This window comes from Chiloscyllium plagiosum, chromosome 15 (assembly GCF_004010195.1).
Source record: "Chiloscyllium plagiosum isolate BGI_BamShark_2017 chromosome 15, ASM401019v2, whole genome shotgun sequence".
Classification (NCBI taxonomy): Eukaryota; Metazoa; Chordata; class Chondrichthyes; order Orectolobiformes; family Hemiscylliidae; genus Chiloscyllium; species Chiloscyllium plagiosum.
In genome coordinates this window covers 28,086,862-28,109,373 of record NC_057724.1, presented here as the reverse complement: position 1 = coordinate 28,109,373, position 22,512 = coordinate 28,086,862, and the positions used below count along the sequence as shown (strand labels likewise).

The following is a 22,512-nucleotide window of genomic DNA, read 5'->3' as shown; positions in this document are numbered from 1 at the left end:
TCTCGGCTGCCTTCAACAGTGCTTCAAGGAGACGTTGTTGCTCACCCTTCTGCCACTTCCTAGTGGTGGAATATGAAATTACCAATCCCTTAGCATTGGCTTTGGCAGTTTCCCAGAGAACGGATGAGCTATCAACCAAGCCTAGGTTGATGTCTAGGAACACCCAAAATTCCCTAGAGAAATACTCCACAAACTTACTATCCATGAGGATAAAGGGATCCATTCGCCAGTACCTTGAACCCACTGTAACGTACACTGGAGCATGATTAGAGATGGTAATATTACCAATCGTACAAGATGCCACCAGATCCAGGGTTACCGCAAGGGTCAGAAAAAAATCAATCCTTATGTGACATCTGTGCGGATTGGAGAAAAATGTAAAATCCTTGCCTGTAGGATGGAGACGCCTCCTGACGTCCACCAATCCTAATTCCCCACACAGACCCACTAGCTGTTTAGTTTGTACAGAGGGTATCGAGGGACCTTTGGGCAACCTGTCTACTGTGGGATCCATGAGACAGTTAAAATCTCCCCCTATAATGATGTGCCGGGACTCGAGACTTATCAGTTTAGAAAAAGCATCTACCAAAAATTTAAGGGGATGAGCTGGGGGACAATAAACATTTAAAACACCATATTCTTCCCTCTTTATCAAGGCTTTAAGAATTACAAACCTCCTGAATGTATCTTTAACACATTCCAACAATTTAAATGAGAGGTTTTTCCTAACCACTATAGCCACTCCCCTCCTTTTGGTATTAAATGATGAAAAATAAACTCGGTCAAAGCCATTCTGCTGTAATTTCAGATGCTCCTTGTCATCTAATGTGTCTCCCAAAGCAATATCCACCTTCTCCTTTCTAAAACTCAAGAGTACCTTCTTCCTTTTAATTGGTGAGTGACTTCCCTTGATATTCCAGATACACCATTTAATCAAATCATTAACCATAATCTTCTGCAATTACGTTTAAATCAGAGAGGAGGAACCTGAACCACAAACTGTTGAGCCTTAGTGTCACATGATCCACCAAATATTAAAAACTATATAAACTAAAACCACTACATTTAACAAACCCACAAAACTAGTAAAAATTAAAAACAACAAAAACCAAAAAACAAACCAACATATAAAGTGCCAACAGGGCTGAGTAGGAGAACTCACTACCTGCCCAGAGGGGGCAACTACCCATCCCAAACTGCCCATAAATAGGCATCTAACCACCCCAACCACCTTCACTTCTCCCAGCTAGAGTCGCACCGCAAACACAAACGGAAAAGAGTAAACACACCATAGAATATCGATATGAATAAAAAATATTCTTTTATAACAAAAGGGGGAGATAAATACCCCACCCATCCATTGGTATATCCTAACTGAGAAATTGAAAATGTACATCTTAACCACCGTTAGACATAGTTTAAACCAAATTATTATCAATAGAGGAAAAAAAAGAAAAATAAAGCTCCAACCGGATTTCCTCTGTTTGCTTTACAGAATGATAAACACATACCCAAACAACACTATTTATACATACTAAAATTGTTCAAATTAGGTTAGTTTGTCCACAAAGTCTCTTGCTTTCTCCGATGTGTCAAAGAGATGTATAGATCCATCTAAGATGTTGCGAAGCACTGCCGGATATCTCAGGGAGTATTGAATCCCAAGATCCCTCAGTCTTCTCTTGACAGTCTCGTAAGATTTTCGTATCTGGGATCACCACTGCTGAGAAGGCCTGAAAGAACATGATCTTAGAGCCCTTGTAAATTAGGGCCTTCAGATCCTTCCTCTGGACTCTGGCAGCCTCCATGACTCTCTCCTTATCCCAGTAATGATGGAACTGCATCAGGAGAGGACGAGGATGTTGACCCAGACCCGATCTCAGCGCTCCGACCCAGTGAGCCCTCTCTATCTTCAATCCCCTTGCCAGCCTCCAAGTCAAGAAATTTCAGAAGCCAAACCTTAACAAATTCTGCAGGCCGCTCACCTTCCTTACCCTCAGGCAGACCGATGATCTGAATTTTTTTTCTCCTGCCCCTCAAGATCATCCACTTGGTCATGCAAATTATGGATCTGCGTCTTCAGCGCTTGGATCCTATCCTTGGATGAACTGCCATCAGTTTCCACCACTGTGACCCTGTGCTCCACCTCATCCGTCCCCTTCTCCAGGTCTCCCAGCTGCTGCTCATGCTTCTGCAGCATGAGAAAGAATGGAGCCAGCTTATCTTCAATCTGTTTCCCCAGCATCTCGCGAGATTTTGAGAGCTCAATCACCAGGTTCTGGAGAGTAATCACCTCCGAAGCTGCTGCAGACTGAACTGCAGACCAGGCCTCGGATGCTCCTCCTCCCTTTTTCAGCTGAAAACACAGGTAAGTTAATCTTTCCGAAGTCCCAAGAAATCCTGATGACCTGGGTTGGGCGGGTTAAAGGATCGTCCTTCTTGTGCTGCGATGTGAAGTTCTGCAGTGCGATCTTCTCAGATCACCGCCCTTAGATCCCCAACTCTACATCTTTTATCGAAATGATGATCAGCTCTGCATGTAGTACTTTAGGAATGGCTAACCAAGATTCAATACAAATTCAATATTACTTCCATCCACGTGATCATTTTTCAATTCTACACTATTAGAAATAAAGTCTAATGTTTGTTACTTTTTAAGGCTTCGCTAACCTCCTATGCAACCCTTAGTGATTGGTGCACGTTTACTCAGATCTCTTTGTTTTTCTAATCCATATAGATTTATATCTTCCAAGTAGTGAGCGACTACTGTATTCTTCCTACTAACATGCATGACATAATTTATGATTGAACTTTATTTGCTAATTATTTCCCATTCAGTATTAACATAAGCCTTCACTACAGTGCCAGCATCATCAAAGACCCTTCGCTCCTAAAACCTATTCCATCAGGCAGAAAATACAGAAGGCTGAACACGTGCATCAGTAGGTTCAGGGACAGTTTCTTTCCAGCTATTATGGGACTATTGAATATACTTTCTAACCTCAAATAATGCTGATCTTGCTGACATTGATCTCTCTTGCATGCCCTGTGCAATGCTACCTGTATGCCTCCATCTTAATTTTTTGTTCTGTACATCATTGCTACTATGATCTGCCGAAATGCTCATAAACAAAGCTTTTCACTGTATTTCGGTACATGTGACAATAAATCAATCAATCAATAATGTCAAACCATGGATACTTTTTTGCTTCAGTGGTGTACCTATTGGAAATTAATTCAAGACTTTCCCAAACTTATTTCATATCATTCTTACAGCAAACAGAGAGAGCTCTAATCCAACATTTTGGACTGGATTGTGATCCAAGGTGAATGCCAATAGTTAACTGAATGAATTAACCATGACCCATGAAATATTATGTTTATCATAATTTAATTTAAAGACAGTGATGTGTTACTATTCATGCTCAACTGTCAGGCAAAGCAGATCATAAACAGAGAGTTGAAATTAAAACTTACGTGTCATAGACATTGAGGAGCCAGTTAAGACACATGTCCACAGAAAGAGGCACGTTAATGATGATCCCACGCTCCTGCTCAAGGTGATCATACATGGCAGTGAGGCACTGGATGATTTCCAGAACATCGATTGTCTGGTCACTTTGCTGTAGCTTGTACTGAGTGAAGATATTGGAGGCACTGGCCATGCTCAACAGGTCCACTGACAGTGATAACGCAGACACAGAAAATGAACAATGTAAAACATAGTATTTACAATCAGCATAATGTCACCAATGACAGTATAAGAAATTTAAGAACAAACTCCCAAGACATATTCTCCAGAGTGAAAATGAATTGCAGTTAATGTTCAGCGTTTACATTTAAATGTTAGCCCAGCAAAATGTCACAAGAAGATATCAGTTCCCCTTAAAAGCAGTAAGTTAGAATAGTCGCCTGTCACCTTGATTTTCAATATCCTTTTCCAAATGCAACAGATGCTGTCTGATGCTTTTATAAATCTCTGATCAGAGCACGGTGGCACAGTGGTTAGCACTGCTGCCTCACAGCACCAGAGACCTGGGTTCAATTCCCGCCTCAGGCAACTGGCTGTGTGGAGTTTGCACATTCTCCCCATGTCTACATGCGTTTCTTCCGGGTGCTCTGGTTTCCTCCCACAGTCCAAAGATGTGCAGGTTAGGTGAATTGACCATGCTAAATTGCTCGTAGTGTTAGGTGTAGGGGAATAGGTCTGGGTGGGTTGCTCGTCGGAGAGTCAGTGTGGACTTGTTGGGCCGAAGGGCCTGTTTCCACACTGTAAGTAATCTAATCTAAATAAAAAGAGCAACCATATTTGAGAGGCAAGGAGCAGAGAAGTTTCATAGTGTTGACTGTTCATTTGTGGAAGGTGAAACCTCTACCTTTCAAAAAGTTTTCATCCTCTTTCCATTTGTTTAGGTTTTTCTGTGATGCACAAACCCATTGCAGCTGAAAAAGACAGCAGATTGGCCTATTCCCAAACCTCAAACTGCAAACCCCACCTTGAGAGGAGGCATGGATAATTACAGGACAGTAGTAAATGTTCCTCTTTGTAGGAAGGAGCTGGCCTCAACTTAGCACTTCCATTTAGCAACATTGCTAGTAAAGCAGGTAATGCAGTCCTGAAGCATACACTGTATATGGAGCTATTCCACTAATTCAGGATTGATTCGCTGGTGTCTTTCAAGGCAGTCAGAGTATGTTTCACATAATCTCTAAGGAGCTGAGATTTCTTAATACTTTTCCTTTTGTGTTTCTAAAATATTTTCATTACACTATGGGCAAACAGGATATTTAAATGAAAATCCAGAGTTTTGCTGATCAGATTTTAACCAATTCAAGTGGGGAGATCTTGACTCTATGAAGTAGTAAAAAACAGGCGATAGTAAGTCAGTAGACCAACTTGTATTATTTTTAACCTCAACAGAAACTGGAGTTGGGAGAGATAATTTTTTAAAATTCACTAATTTTTCAATTTTGCTTTAGGTCAAGATATACCCACAAGTCCCTGTGGCTCATCAACTTTTAATGGGTACCAAATAGGCCTGATTGTCCGATAATAGGACCACAATGTCAGAGGTATTGAAATGGTATGAGCATCCCTGTAGTTGAGGCTTGAAGTGCAAATAAGGGCTTCCAGGCAGGTCTACAAACTGAAGCAGCTTCAGGACAAGGGTAATGTGCAACACAATTAATTCAAGTTGGTGAACTTATATGTTATTCCAAATCAGGTTCTGAACTAGTTTAACTTTGTTGACAGCCCAACATAGATTTATATGAGCTTATGACAAGGAAAACCACTGCCTGAAAGCTTCATGCCCATTGGCAGAGAATGCAGTTCCTTGAGGACATAGAAATCAAACTTACAGCGGAGTGCCTTCTGCACACGCCTCAGTTTCATGGCAGTTCTGTAGGCTGAAAATTTGATGTTATTCAGAGCAGCTGTTAAGAAAAAGTGGAAAAGAACAAAATATCTATTACTTCACATTATTCTCCTTGTGAGAGGAAATTATATTACAATTGTTAATAAGTAGTGAATGATTCAGGATGATACTTCCAGCAGAACAGCAAGAGAGAGAAATGGATTTGCAAAGTCAACAAAGAACAAAGAACAAAGAAAATTTACAGCCCAGGAACAGGTCCTTCATTTTCCAAGACTGTGCCAATCCAAATCTACTGTCTACACCTATTGCCCAATTTCTAAAGATCTGTATCCCCCTCTGCTCCCCACCTATTCATGCATCTGTCCAGACGAACCTTAAATGAATCTACCATGCCTGCCTCTACTCCCTCTGCTGGCAACACATTCCAGGCACCTACCACCCTCTGTGTGAAGTACTTGCCACGTGTATCCCCCTTAAACTTTTCACCTCACACCTTGAAAGCATGACCTCTCGATATTGAATCCTTCACCCTGGGAAAAAGCTTATCTCTATCCACCATGTCTATAACCATCATGATTTTGTAGACCTCAACCAGGTACCCTCCTCAATCTCCTTTTTTCTAATGAAAACAATCCTAACCTACTCAACCTCTCTTCATAGCTAGCACCTTCCATACCAGGCAACATCCTCGTAAACCTTCTCTGCACCCTCTCCAAAGCGTCCACATCCTTTTGGTAATGTGGCGACCAGAACTGTACACAGTATTCTAAATGCAGCCGAACCAAGTCTTGTACAATTTTAACATGACCTGCCAGCTCTTATACTCAATACCCCGTCTGATGAAGGCAAGCATACCATATGCCTTCTTGACCACTCTATTCACCTGTGCAGCCACCTTCAGGGTACAATGGACCTGAACTCCCAGATTTTTCTGCTCATCAAATTTCCCCAAGGCTCTTCCGTTTACAGTATAGTTCACTCTAGAGTTAGACCTTGCAAAATGCATCACTTCACATTTGCTCGGATTGAACTCCATCTGCAACTTTTCTGCCCAACTCTCCAGTCTATCTATATTCTCCTGCATTCTTTGACAGTCCCTTATGCTTTCTGCTACTCCACCAATCTTCATCTCAGCTGCAAACTTACTGATCAGACCACCAATGCCCTCTTCCAGATCATTTATAGAACACCACTGGTCACCTTTCTCCATTTTGAGAAACTCCCTTCAACTACTACTCTCTGTTTCTTGTTGTTCAACCAGTTCTTTATCCACCTAGCTAGAACACCCTGCACACCATGTTACTTCACTTTCCCCATTAGTTTACCATGGGGAACTTTATCAAACACCTTACTAAAGTCCATGTATATGACATCTACAGCCCTTCCTTCATCTATCAACTTGGTCACTTCCTTAAAGAACTCTATTAAGTTGGTAAGGCACGATCTCCCCCACATAAAACCATGTCATGCTGCAACAGTCAGCATCAATAACTCAAGTGAGTTTAATTTTTCTTTTTATCCATATTTCAGAGAGGTTTCCAAACAACATCTGACTCACTGAATGTCACAGGGTTGCTGTGAACATCTGGAATAAAGTATGCCTCGAACTTGGATTGGAAATCTTACCAAGTGACTGGTACAATTCGGTCATCTTTGGGTGATCCCAGCATGTGGTCTGGCCCTGATGACTAAAAGAATGAAGAAAGAACATTAGATGACAACACTTTCTAAAATTTGCTGAAAATCTCAGAACAAGAAAACAAAGTTGATACTGAAAACAAAATAATGCTGGAAATCACAGGGGGTCAGGCGACATCCAGAGAGAAAGAGAGCAAGCTAATGGTTAAAGATTAGATGACTTTTCATCAAAACAAGTGGATTGATGTTTGAGTCATGACTTGTGATGAATTACGAGGCAATTGATTTGAGAAGCTCTCTTATGATAGTTATGGATCCTCATGGAGGTATGATAGCTACTTAAGAAAGACAAAGGTCAATAACTAATGTCAGGTTACAAACATATTTTCAGGTGATATTAGAAAACAAATGCATTCTTTGAGTTTTGATCATTGAAATAAAATGTCAGTGTTGGAAGTCAAATAAAAATTTCCCACATTTCCACAATTCTGCAGGTTGTGATCCATTTTTGAGTATTAGTTTATTTATATTGATTATGCAATGATGTCTCATCTTGGTGGGTTTTTTCAAAAGTGAATGTGAACAGTGATTACCAGTGAGTTGATTTGCTAGAAGAAGATCCAGTGCTGCTCAATTTAGTCCTCACCTGAACACCCATCCATATACCTTCCAGCTGGAATCATTGGCTAGCAACAAAGTAACACAATATTCCCTACTGATATCCCATTCCTCCAGAGCCCAAGGCCACCTTGGCCAATACTAGTACCACTCCAGCACTGTGACCAAGGCCATTTAGCTCTGCAAAGCAGAGGTTTAAATGATTAAGTTTAATCTTTTGTTAGCCTATAGAAGATAAATCTGGTCAATCACCCATTATACCCCTCACCTGGTCATCAGAAGAGGCATGGCAGCCAGTCTGAAGTACCCAATTCACATGATTCCTAAAATTATCCCATCTCACTATCACAGTAGGTAAAAGGAGCTACTGGAGAAACAATGGGGCACTTGCTTTAAATGTCACCTTGTGCAGATTACTTGTAAGTATAAGCCTTGGCAACATTTGTGCTCTTCCAGTCAAATCAGGAATGGATCAATACATGATATCACAATTTCCTAGATACTGATCACTGCAGTTATTGTCATGGGTCCAGAGAACCTTTCCTTTGTATGGATTGAGGATGACTGCTGCTGGCTATAGGAAACTATAGACGGTGTTGAAACCTCATCAATAAAAGCAAAATCTGTAAATACCTCTCTGAAACATTGATCTGTATGTTGACCTCCATTCTCTTATTTGCATGCAAGTTATTTTTACAACTGGAATAAGCCAGTTTACCATCAAAACCTTGCATTGACATGGCATTTCAAAATGGCAAATTCTCATGTTTGTAGATTGTCTGAGCTTGAAATTTTAATGATGTTATGAATTCAGGATGTTTTTTCATATTTTACTCATGCCTAATTTGGAAGATGCTACCCAGTAGAGAAATACATTTGAAAGACAACTGAGCCAATTAAATGCGACATCTAAAGAAGCATCCTTCAATCCAATTTTTAAATTCAAAAGACTCCTAATCAAAAAGGAATTAATCATAACCCTACATTGTTACAAAAATAGTTACAAAATGAGAACATCTCAGAAAGAAACAATTATCAGCAAGAAAAAGTTAGAATAATATTTTAAACATGCCTATTGCATTTCTGGCCTTTTTCTCTTCTTATTTTAGATTTCCAATGTTGACAGATTTACCTGGTATCACCTACCTGAGACGAGAACTTCCCCAACTAAATCTAATGCCACTTCTTCAAAACAGTCCACATAAACATAGGGCACAGTAGCCATGAAGTGCATTTGCTGATGTTGGACTGGGTGGACAAGATCAGAAGTCAGACGACACCAGATTATAGTTCAACAAGTTTATTTGAAATCACCAAGCTTTTGGAGAGTGCCCCTTCATCAGGTGATTTCAAATAAACCTTTTGGACTTTAATCTGGTGTCGTCTTAGTTCTGACCATAGGGCACAGTAAAACACTTAGTACCTCTGAAATATCAAATCATGCTGTTAATTTTCCCCTTTGCCCACACAGTTCATAACTATCCATGGTATGAAGTGGTTAAAGAAAGTACAGAAAGCTTGTCAAATGATTATAAGTTCAGAAATTGAGAATAAATAAGGAGAAACACAAAGGATGGCAGAATACAACAGCAGTTGTGGTTGCTTGAATGGAACCTCTCTTCCTTTGTCTAACTTAGTCTTTAATTGCTCAAATTGTGCAATGATTCAAATACAATCACAAAATCATCATCAAGCGGACTTTGGTCAGGTGTGATTTTGTGCACATTGCCCCAGCTGCGGACAATATCATGGATAGTTCCCCGGTGATGTTAATGACCATATGTAATGTCTACTCTGTTTTAATGCTACCACCACAATTTTGAGACAATTTCATTAATTGACAATTTGGACAGAGTTACAAATCAAAGATGTATGAAGTTAATTCTGATTTGCATCAATGAAGTAACTGATGTTACTGCATGCTTCACTCTTCTCTCAGATCTGGTATATCATAATTCAATCTCACCCATCACTCTTCAGTCTCTTGCCTAAATTCTGTCTATCACATTGGTAAGTTTTAATATGTTTGCATTCCATCTAATCCATTTCATCACAAGCACTGAACATTTATATTAGGAATCTTAATTTTAATTTGAAATAAGTTAGCCACTGAATGAATCAGGAATGCAATGATATTCATATAGCAAGTGCTGGAGAAACTCAGCTGGAGAAACTCAGCAGGACTAATAGCATCTGTGAAGAGAGGAGAAAAATTACAACTTTGAGTCCAACATGAGTGTTGCTTTTAGTTTATGCAATGAAATACAATGTGCAGAATGGAATAAGGAGAGAAAATTAAACTGCCTATAATTTGATCATTCAGGAAACTTTGATACCAACTTTATCATAACTTCTGCTACTAAAAAGAGCAACACTTGCCATTAATCTGCCCTTGCAGCAGAACACCATCTGGTTTCCTGCCAAGGCTAATTCTTCTAACTTCAGTGAATCTTCCTCCTTCCAATCACAAACATTTGCTCTCCAAAGTATTCACTTTGCACTGTGGATAATTTAGTAAATGAAATGAGTGTTAAAGAGTAATCAATTTGTGCTTTCACACTGATGGTATGAGTGTTCATTTTTGCCCAGGATCCTAAACATGTTCTTCTGAATAAATAATGCCTCTAACATGCTGGGACTTTTGCTTTTTTAACAGCTTGTCAAACTGTAATTAATGGGAGTGTGAATATTTATGCAGAACTTACTTCACACTCACATCACGTTCATTTCTCCCATTAAAAGGTGACATGAAAGAGAAAACTGAGCAGGCAACATTCAAAGAAAACAGCAGGAAAGATCATATTGTTGATAAGAGAAGTTCCTTTCTTAAAAAAAAGTTCTAGAATATAACATGCAACTTCTGGAATAATGGAAGGAACTCAAAGTGACCAAGTTCAAGGTCACCATGGAGCATGGACTATAAGACACACCCAACATTTCCAGTTGTGCGGTCTTCCTGATTCACAAGATATCATTTATTTCACTTGTTGTTTGCGCAGGTTACGGTCCCCTTTTATATAAGAGCTATTTTATCCCAAATATTTAGAAGGTATGCAAATTTGTGCCCAAGAATAACAACATTAGCACTGATGGAAGATAATTACTCCAACCTTTTTGATTTGTAGCTCTGCCTAAATTGGGGCAGGTTGTATAGTGATGGACCAGCTGATTTTACTTGCTCTTCAACATTGCGTATATGTACAAAGATTAAAGCTAAATATCAAGAAGTGTTTCAATCCTGAGGAGCCCAACGATTCTCTAATTGTTTGAATTCAAAGACTGTCAGGTTGGCTTGAAAGGGATTTTGAGAACTTGCTGGTATGTTAAGATTTAGTGTAGCATAGAGAAAGTTGACATGTTTAAGTGGTCAATGCTGTATGCTTTACAATATGGTCTTTGAAAGAAGCATTCGTATGGAATTAATGACCTTCCATGCATGTCTGGGGATAGTGGGAAGGAATGATTGGCAGGAGTGTGCAGGGTGCAGATCTGCCTTCCCACCTCCTTCTGAGTAAGTCAGGGCCAGGAAGGTTTGTGGGCGGTCTTTCTGTCTGAACACAAATTGACATCCTTAAGACAGCAATTAATACAGCTCCTTTGGCACACACTAAACAACCAATGTTCCACTCCCAACCATTCCAAGCCATATACATCAGTCAAGCAGAATACAGTCTATGTATTGTGCCCCTAAATTATTAAAAGTTTCTGCATAACATGTACCTCTAATGGAGGCAGGTCGCATTTGAATATCAGTTTTTCTATAATGTTTGAGTTTTAGTATAAATCTGTAAGATGTATCTAAGCTGTAAATGATTCACACTATATTCACCTTTCACTCCTCATTGTAACTGAGGCAATGCCATTTCTCAAAACTCCATCTCCTGTGTCCTTTTTTTCCTGACACTGAGTGATTCTTCTCAGCACACTCATTTCAATTTAAGATTTTGTTAATTTTAACCTTCCCTTCAGGCATTATTTATTTAACGCTTATATTTTCATTTTCATGATAATTGGCCTTTGCCACCTCACTTCTCTTTGTCACCCCTTTGCTTGCACTTCTGATCCTTGCCTGCCCAGTCTTGCCATTGTGCACCAGCTATAGCACCTCAGCTAGGAGGTAGGCTATCTCTGTTTGTGTCTTTTTGTATCTGCCAAGATATCCTGTACTCATCATGGCAGGTTCTCATTGTTCCATGTGCATCACTGTACCAATTTCCCTCTAGTTTGCTTCCTACCACCCCATTCCTTGCTTCTCACAGCTCCTACAACTACTTCCCAGCACTCTTAGATCTGCCATCTATATTTTAGTGTGTGGCAGCACTAGTTACCTAACATGCTAATAAATTATTTTGTTAACTGTATGTGCGGCCATTTTGCAAGGATACAAAATACCCTGAAGCAAGAATTATGGTTGGGCTGAGAGGAAGAAGGGATAGGGAAAGTCCTGGCAGTGGAGGAGTGTACTGACGTTTTGGGGAAAGAGATGAATGGCAGACAGGAGAGATATGGGGCAGGGAAGTTGGTGGGAAGAAATAATATAAAAGAGGAAGTGCACACGGCTATTCACAGGAATTGTTGCACTTTTATTTTCGTTCCTGGGATGGTAATCTTCTAGTCTGACAAAAACCCAGCCGAACCACATTACAATAACATTCATTTTGGGTTTGTTTAAGTTTACAGACTGCAGAAGATGGGAGGTGGCCTAGAGCACAATGGAATAATTAAGTTCTGAGGTAACAAAATACATGAATGGGGGTTTCAGCCGCAGATGAGTTGTGTGTCATATTGGGAGATCGACATGCTTGAACTAAACTTTTCACAATAACTAAGCTTTTCTTTGCACTCTTTCTTTAAAGTTCAGAATGTAATTTTTAATATTGATGCAAAAATGATATTTATCTTCCTGTCCTCGGCACTTCATTCAATCTAGGTTGATCACTTGAACATTATCGATAAGAAAGGCCACTCAGGTCATGTAAATTCACTGATCAACACCCTGAAGTGCCTCCATTATAGAATCTAATTGCTTTATAAATAATTCCAAGGCTTTTGACTTCAAATTTGTATTTTACATATTGATTATGTCTGTGTGTGAGAAAGAATTTCCTGATACTAGTCCTTAATTTATCTAGTTTTAACCCAGGCACCTGTCCATACCTTACTCACACACATTACAGCCATATTTCAGATTTGTCTTCTTCATTCTCACAGAGCCCTTAAACTGTCAATAAGTCCACAAATATCTTCTTTACTATGCTGAAAAGTAAAATTCCTTCTCAACTTCTTTCATAATTCAGAGCTTTGACACTAAAGGAGGATTGAGACTAATGAAAGGATGGGATTGGGTTTGATGTTTAAAACTTTGAAAATCAGATTCATGAAACAAATGATCTTTGACCTATCCACCTCTGACTTTAATGAAGGCCCAAAAGTGGGCAAGCAGCAAACTGACTGCAAAGAGCACTTTAAATGTGGTCATGACGTTGTGACCCTCATCGGTATTAAGCCATGTACTGACCTGACTTGGACATGTATCAAGTCCTTCCTCATCACTGGATCGAAATTCTAGAAAATATTAATAAAACTGGGGGTGTTCTTCACAGACCCAGGATGAAGGTCTACTATTAAATCATTGGCTTTTGTAAGACAACTAGGAATGGGCTAACTGATCTTGCTAATAGTGTCCATATTGCAAGAATGAATAGGTGACATGAATTTCCTTTGGAAAACGAGTCACCTACTTTTACATCCGCTGTGTCATGTTTGTCTGCATTAACTTTTATTTCTAATTGTACTAACAACCAAACTATTTACTCATTCTGTAACTCCTCAGCTGCCCCCTCCAAATTCATAATCTTACCTTGTTTAATTTCATTAGCCATTTCAACCTCTTCTCATTATGTAAATTAGAACTAGCCTAGTTCTCATTTCCTCAAAGAAAACTATCGGGCTTGTCATTTCTGAAATTCAAATTGGCTGCTTCCAATTACTTTCTCTTCACTTAGATAATGTATCATTTTAGTTTTAATTAAAGATTCCAAAACTTTCCCTATCACAGATGTTAAACTAACAGCCTTGCAATTACTTTAAGTATAAGAGAGACTAATGTTTCTGCAGTTTATTGAGATACCCTGTTTGAATGTGGGTGACACACTGACATGGTTTTAACCTAGTGGTAGCTCCCACTGTTCCTTATAATGGTCACTGTTGCATAAAACTCCAGGCTGAACTTCATTAGAACTCTGGGATAGATATCTTTATGTTTTGTGACGTATAGGCCTCGGGCCTTTATATTATTATTTTATAGCAAAGTCATTAATTTTTAAAGATTCTCGCCATCTGGAGAGACTATTGTTTATGCTGTCCTTGTGAATACTTGGAGTAAGTAGTCAGTTAGAAAATTGAATCCCAACTTTGCTGCTCCACTATTTCCAACAATAGAGCCATTACACCAAATGCAACTCTGCATGCACGGATATGACAAGTGTCCTCATCTGGTTGTGAAAGGATAGGCCAGAGGCAGCTCCTGTGTATGTACTGATAATGTCACCACTTTCCCAGCATGGTGATGGCACAATAAATGCTTCATCACTGGTCAGGGAGAGAGTCAAAGGTTGGCACTGAGACTGGGAGCTGCAGCGAGTTGGGGAGGTTGTGAGTGCAGGAACCGAGGGGAAGGCCAGAAATGAGAAGACTGGGAGGGGCAAGCACACCACACACACACACACACACACACACACACACACACTATTATGCACATTTCTGGAAATGCCACTTCCTTCCATCACTTCCATGATGCTGAGTATGAGGAAGCCCAAAGTCATTGTCGGTAACATCTGGCTTGAACTTCAATTCTGCTATCCAGCAACTTTCCTAACTTACCAGCAACTTACCAAACAGTTCATAATTTGAACCGTGCTTTAAAGAACACATCATGTTCATCACTGACAGTTTATTTCCACTCTAACACAGAAATTATGCCATGAAAATATTTATACATGCCTATATTGCCTTCAGAGTATAAGGTACTCTAAGATGTCTTCACTAAGTCTATATCATCCATGGTCTTCTCCATAAATTAATTTAAATAGATTTGAAAATACCTCACACTGTTTGCCCCATGTACCTCTATCTGCAAAGATCATGTTTACTTACTCTAGATCTTCTGTGACTTGGCTGCACTTTATCTTTATAACCTCCTTTTATTCTAATCAACATTTTGAACTGTCCATTCATTTGCATATGTCATCTGTAATTCTTTCTCTGCTTTCACTTGCCATGTTGACAGAGCTTTCACTGACCTCAGATCTACTTTGTATAACTTCCCATCTGAAACACAATGCAGTTGTCTGCATCTTTATATATTTCCTCATGACCTATGTTTTTGATCAAGGTTTATGTTACTCCTAATATCTCTCATTTGGCACTCATTTTCCTTATGTAAACATATAAAACACCTTGGAGAGCTTTTATCATTAAACATGCTACAAGGATGAAGATTGTTGGAAAGAATAATTCTCTTGAATTCCTGAAGAGTCTCCTGCCTGCATCTATGACCGAGATGATACCTCCTTAATTGTGTACAAGAATTGATCAATATCTTGTCTGTTGTGAGCTGAAAGCTTTGGCAATGTTTCCCCAGTCACTTGGCCATTTCCAGTGGTACTGCTGACATCAGAGAGCTGCCGGTCATTTGATTGGCTAACAGCACTTGTAAGAGTTCCTGCCCAGCTGAGGGTGGAGGTCCCGCCTTAACTAATTATCACCATCTCTGCTCCCATCCCTCCCCCTCAACCAGCCCTCACCATCAGATCACTGAGTGGTGAGGTGCCATTCGTTAGGATCCCTTACATACTCTATAATGTCAGAACACAGACAACAACTTTAATAATGCACTCTTACCATGGGAAAACATTGTATCAAAGTATGATGGGTGTAAATGGAGTTGACAGTATCTGAACTAGCAGAGAGTCAATAACTAGGCCATTCATTTAAGGCAATCTGTATAAGGAATAGAGGAGAATTGAGGAGGAACGTTTTCACCCAGAGGGGAATTTCCACAATTGTTTCTTTCCCTACCACCAGTTATGAAGTGTGACAAACCAGGTGGCAACCTATCTCCCTGAATCGCAGGGTCCCGCTAAGAGTGGTATATCTGAACTGATAGATGCTGCATATTTATCAAGTGATGGAGCTGCATCAGAATGCTCACAATCTCCCCTGAGCCTCTTAGCCTCAACTCATGACAACTGCAGCAATAAAAAACTCAGAGAACCCAATGAGAGATGAAAAACTTGAATTAGAATTGACTAGAAGGGAAGGACCAAAGTAACCATTGTGCAATTTATCGGATTTCAGTTTGTGTTAACATTAGTTAAATGTAAGTCAGTGTTATGTGCCATGTTGGGGGTTTGGGAAGGTGGGAAAGGCAGAAATCCTCAATGCACTTTAAAACTCCTTGACAATCCATTGAGGTGGCGTAAAGTATAGGGTTATGGGTGAGAACTGGAAGGTCTGATTATGCTGGATAACTATCAAATACAACAAGTTGAATGGCTTGTTTCAGTGCTGTAAATCTTTCCATGGGAAGGCAGATCCCCAGCTGGCTGAAACATTTCTGGAAGTGCATAGGCTGGAGAGAAACACTGTTCCCAGCAGACAGGAGGAAGAGGCAGGCTACTGAAACCAAATGAGCATGCTTACAAGTTACTCATGAGGTCAGCAGCAGGACTGCTCCCCGAGGAGGTTGCTTCAGAGCCGCAAAAGGTTCAATGCTCTTGAGGGCAGGAAAGGTAAATGGCATTCTACATTGAACTAGCAAACCCCACATTCGGAATCCCCTGCATTGTACTACAAACTGCTCTTCAGACCAACAGACTTGGCACCTCCACACATTACTCTGTCTCCAAACACCTCCAACCCCATCTGAATGGCCAAACACAAGATTCAGCCCAGTTGCTATCTAATACACATCACTCACTGTCACCCTCCACAAATGTTGTCCTTTTGTTGTGACATTTGTCCCAGAAGCATTAGAGTCAGGAAAACCTTTAATTTTTAAAAAATAGTTTACAAACTTTGTAATTATTTTGAAGAATATTGAAAAGACTTTGAAGAGTTTGCAACAGTTTGAAATGGAACAATTGTAATTTTCTTGGATGGTAAGAAAGACTGATCCTTGACCGAGAAGCAAGATCAACAGAAAGGAAATTAATATGAAAAGTGTGTGCCCAGTCACAAAAGACAGGGGAAAGCTACAATAGAGAAGGTACATTTACACTGCAGGAGCTGTCCTACAGTTAAGGAGGACAGAAACTTAAAGGGATGGAGCAGAGACCGTGACTTGGCCAATTTTATCATAGAGTCCCCACAGTGTGGAAACAGGCCATTTGGCCCAACAAGTCCATGCTGACCCTCCAAAGAGTATCCCGCCCAAACCCATTCCACTAACCCATCACTTTCCATTTCCCCTGATTAATTTCCTCTAACCTACACATCCCTGAACAACATGGGCAATTTAGCATGGCCAATTCACCTAAAATGCACATCTTTGGATGATGGGAGGAAATTTGGGTACCCAGAGGAAACCCATGCAGACGCAGGGAGAACTTCGTGTAGACAGTCACCCGAGGGTCAAGCCTGGGTCCCTGGCACTGTGAGGCAGCAGTGCTTACCACTGAGCCACTGTGGCTGAGCTTTGCCAGAACTGACCAGATTATTTAATTGGGTTTATGAATGGAGTCAATTATAGGCACCTCTGATTAATTATGTCATCAAAACTATTATGCACCTACTTAAGGAGGTTGTGCAAAAGTCTGATGTTTGGTTTGTGAACATCTCTGGGGATCTCAGTTGGAATATGGCTAACAATGAAATGACTTATAAGTTGAATTAATTGAGTGGTGAGGTGAGAGATCCTACACACTAGAGGCTGAGTCCGAAAACTTTGGAATTGCACATGATGCTACATGTCTTCACAGAGTGATATGGTTGTCTGTAGTTGGCAAATGTTAAGTTGGATCCAAGCCAGTTGGTAAGTCAGAAATAAAGGTAACTTTCTTTGAGGATAGATTTTTATTAGCTACTTAGTTTTACTGCAACCTCAATACAGCAGTTACATCTGCTCCTCTTTTATGTTTGTATCCATCCAGTTAATTAATTGATCAAATAACCCCAACCAACTGCTTAACTAATGCTTACATTAACATAATAGAAGCATCTTTGTTGCATCAACTATCTAAAGTTAATTTTACCTTTTTATTTGATGCATCATTTGCCTGTTAACTAAAGTTCAATTTGTATTGGTTCTGATTTGTGCTAAAGTTAAAAGCTATAACAAGTGGGATCTTGATGGGAAGCTCTTCATTTGGTGGTTAACTAGTAAATTTGGATGATTTGTTATGGTTCTCCATGCGGATCAAAACACCATCCTCTCAAAACATTCCATTTCTCAAATTCTCGGTTCTTAGTTTGTCTCCTTGTAGGAAAGAGAGTACAGAGCTCAAGGGAAAGAGATAAAACCTGGGGTCACCCATCAGTCATGGACATCCTGAACACTGCAGAGAGGAGGTGATGGAGTTGATAGAGATTATCAGTATTCCATACGATAAAGCCACATGGAACACAACACTTACTTAAATTTAACTGTTGTTAACATGAACTGAAATCCAATAACTGCACCATGATTACTTTGATCCTTTCCTCTCGTCAAATCTATTTCATATCTTTCATCTCTCATTGGGCTCCCTGGGATTTTTTTGCTGCAGTTGGCATGAGGGGAGGCTAAGGATTTCTCAGAGGAGATTGTGAGCATTCTGATGGAGCCCCATCACTTGATAAACATGCAGCCTCTGTCAGCTCAGATATACCAACCTTAGCAAGACCTCCAATGCAGGGAGATAGGTTGTCACATGGTTAGTCACACTTCATAACTGGTGTTAGGGGACAGAGACAATATTGAAAAGTCCCCAATAAAGATCGCAGAACTCATTGAGCTCTGTTCAGTTGAGCACAGGTATTGAGGCTAGAGGTTGGAAAGACGAAAATTGTGGAGCAGCAACAGGAAATGTGTTAATAACTTTTGACATTTTCAGTGGCTCAGCATATCCTGGGATGGAGATTGAAGGATCCCATCTCTACCATTGATGTTTCAGGTCTTGTTGCTGATGACCACTTCCACACAGACAGTCACCATTTTCATGGAGCATCTGATGCAGGAAGAGACTAATTGCATTCTGGTCATCATCTGCATGCTCAGATCACCAGCTAAGTATCTGAAGAAAGCCTTGCTTGGCCATGCAAAACTTCACCTGTCTGACTCTGCTCAAGCTGCTTTCACTTCCCATCTCCTGGCTGCCCACTCCTTAGTCAGAGGCCACAAACTGACTCCTATCTTATTGATAGGATCTGGCCCTGCATAAGTGCTTGTGGGCCTGTCTTTGGTTGGGCACCCAAAATCAGGAATTGTCCACCTTGTACATCTGAGTAATCAAGGCAGGAAAATGAGCAGCCTGCCTCTGGCTCTACATTCATGTGCTATATAGCTTCACAAACTCAGATTAGTATCCTTGTAGAAATCTATCACAGGCATCCCTGGCAGCTAGGTGACAGACTACAGGAGGGCCCCTCATCTGCTACTCCTCTTCACACTTCTCTACCTCTTAGGATATTGAATGATCATCACCCTGCTCCTTATGCAGTTCCAGTCCTCTCTCAAGCTCAACATTGTGCAAGGTACAGCAGGTTATTACCATTCTGGGCACTTTACTGATGCACGCTAAAGATTGTCCAAATCACATTTCTACCTCCCTGCTAACTTTCTCAATGCTCATGCTGTGCTGGTGTGGCCCTGATTGTATCTTTCCTTTATGTCAGTGGTAGGGATGCAAGGGATGCAAGTACTGTAGACGCCATCAGTCACATCCTCACCCTTATCTCCAGAGAGAAGTCTGGTGAAGCAAAGTTCTATGAGATGCCACTGGCATTTAATCATGGCAGCTCCCAGGAGAACCTGCATATGCAATGCAAAGAAAACCTTCCAGCTGAACATTAATGGAGTGAATCCCTCCCTACTGATGTATACCTGTGGATGATCAGATGTCATTTTCATTGCCATTTGTCAATGACTCATTGCACCTGTGGGTATCTCTTGCAGGAAGGCTTTGTCTCAGGATACAGCAGATAGCAGCACTGACCTAAAATGACTGCCAGTTAGCTGAGGGAAAAGGCTGCTGCTGCAGCACAGATAACCCTTGGCCTTATCTATACTGCAAACCATCTTCTTAAACCCATCTCCACTCTCACCTCCAGAAACAAGAAGATTTAATTGGTAGCAGTTTCAACTAATGAAACTCTAAAAGCACAAGTGTAAAATTATGAATGAATGACTTTTTAAAGCTCAACACACTCTATTGTCACTATAGGGTCCATTTCTTCTATAGAGTGGGAATGGATATGTAATTGCCATAACTTTTCATGGACAATATGAGGGGCCATAACTTGGCATGAAGGGTGGGAGGGGTCATGGACTGGGCAGCGGGCATAGCATGGCAGGGGAGTATGAGTAAAACCTTTCGAACCTACCTTTCAATGGATTTGCTCATCTATTCTATGGTGCACGATAGCTTGGAGGTGCCATGAATAACAAGTTTTAAAATCCTGGCCCTGACTCCATGACAATTCCGAAGGACTAGAGAATGTCCATTGTTTCACTGGAATCAGTGAGGTCTGGAATGAGATGTGCAGACATATGACCTCAGTTAGCCCTTAACCTCAACTGGGACTGTTGAAACCTGGAGATGCTGGGAATGGTGTCAGGAATTCAAGAATTGGTTTGGGGCTGCCACCTTCACCCCATCCCGGGATTCTACCTGATTCCATGAAAATTCTCCCCAAGTATCTTCTAATGTGGATCAACGTCATATTTTGTTTTATAATGCACCAGTGAAGCGCCTTGTTTTATTACATTAAAGACATTGTATAAGTTTATTTTTGCTGCTCCTGTCCCTAATCAGAGATGCAAGATAAAATTTTAAAAACTGCTACCATACTGCAATGAAGGGTAGACCAAGGAGGATTGTTACATGTACTCAAGTACAGGGTACAAGAATACAGTGACATTGTAATCTGAAATGAGTACAATGTTGCCATTCCCGGCACCATCTTAGCTATAAGAGTACCTGGGTACAAAATCTTTAGAAAAATAAATAAATAATTTAGAAAAGTTAGAGTGCAAGACAGTAGAAGTGACTTCCAACATTGTGAAATCACCTGAACCAATCTTGTGAGTAAATGACTTTTACTGAGGTAAGGAAGGAGCTGTTTTTGTTCAGTATTCAGTTTATCCAGCTGTTACCCTGTCAAGCCCTGCTGTACTCTCAGCTTGTTGACATTGATGTGTTTCAGAGAGCTCAGAAACTGATTCATTGGTGGTTAAAGCCAGAATGCACACTTAATTATGCTTTTGACTTCCTTCTCGCACATTTAATTTTCAGACATGCCACCCCTCCTTGCTCACCTTCAAAGCTACATTCGTTAAATACAGAAGTTAGTGGGATCACAGCTGCTTTCCAGATCATCAACTCTATTTATTATCATTTTACTCTGCCTGACCCTGAGACCTGCATGTGCCTGTGTCTCTCTGTAAATTAAAATTCTGCTTTTGACAAAAAATTGAAAGGACTGCGGATGTTGGGAATCTGAAATAGGAACACAAATTGCTGGAAAATCTTAGCAGATCTTTGTTTCTTTATTTTTAAAATTTTTTTTTGAGTGCGAGCAGCAGCGGAGGTAAGACGAACCTGAAAGACTGCAGCTAAGGTAAGGCAGATTTTTTAAAATTACTTACCGGTAGCGGACAGCGGTGTTTTCCCTTTCACAGAAGGAGCGGGAGCAGCGGGGGACGTGACGAGGACCGGAGGAGCAGCCGGGAATGAAAGCAGTGACCATATATATCAGCAAGGCGGCTAAACCCGAGACTCTACAACTGTAGTGTCTCCCACCCGCTCTCCTCCTCTAACCTAGTTAATAAGGGAAAGTTCATTCTAAACTTCCTCTATTGAATATAAGTTTGTTATTAATTTTATAGCAACTTGAACTAAGGTTTCTACTTTAGTACTGAGTGGGTGTTCAGATAAGTCGGGTATGGATGCTAGGGCAGTTGCTTGCTCCTCCTGCAGAATGTGGCAGGTGAGAGACATGGCACATGTCTCTGCTGGCTAAATCTGTGGGAAGTGCACCCAACTCCAACTCCCTGAAAACCGTGTTAGGGAATTGGAGCTGGAGCTGGATGAACTACGGATCATTCGGGAGGCTGAGGGGGTAATTGAGAGGAGTTACCAGGAGTTGGTCACTCCTAAGACTCAGGACAAGGATAGATGGGTTAAAGTTAGGGGGAGGAAAGGGGACAGACAGACAGTGCAGAGATCCCCTGTGGACATTCCCCTCAGCAATAAGTATACTGTTTTGGATACTGCTGGGGGGGATGACCTACCAGAGGAAAGCCATAGCAGTCAGTTCTCTGGCACTGAGCCTGACACTGTGGCAAAGAAGGGAAGGGGGCAGAATAGAAAAGTACTCGTGGTAGGGGACTCGATAGTTAGGGGAATCGACAGGAGATTTTGTGGTCAGGATCGGGATTCCCGGAAGGTATGTTGCCTCCCTGGTGCCAGGGTCCGGGACGTCTCCGATCGGATGTATAAGGTTCTAAAAGGGGACGGCGAACAGCCAGAAATCTTGTTACATATTGGCACTAATGATATAGCCAGGAAAAGGACCGAAGATATAAAAAGTGATTGCAAGGAGTTAGGATGGAAGCTGCAAAGCAGGACGAACAGAGTAGTGTTCTCTAGTTTACTACCGGTGCCACGAGATAGCGAGG

The 22,512-nt window shown here is 40.7% G+C and overlaps 1 protein-coding gene across 6 annotated transcripts in view; it reads right to left on the bottom strand.

Moving 5' to 3' along the window:
• drp2 (dystrophin related protein 2) overlaps window positions 1-22,512 on the bottom strand; it is a 368,975-nt gene that overhangs the window by 44,440 nt on the left and 302,023 nt on the right. For all 6 annotated transcript variants that reach the window (XM_043704533.1, XM_043704534.1, XM_043704530.1 and 3 more), the window contains 3 exons: window positions 7,005-7,066; window positions 5,362-5,436; window positions 3,478-3,679 (listed from right to left, as the gene is read on the bottom strand). In XM_043704533.1, the coding sequence (XP_043560468.1) occupies window positions 3,478-3,679; window positions 5,362-5,436; window positions 7,005-7,066 (339 nt within the window). The remainder of the gene's footprint in view (window positions 1-3,477; window positions 3,680-5,361; window positions 5,437-7,004; window positions 7,067-22,512) is intronic.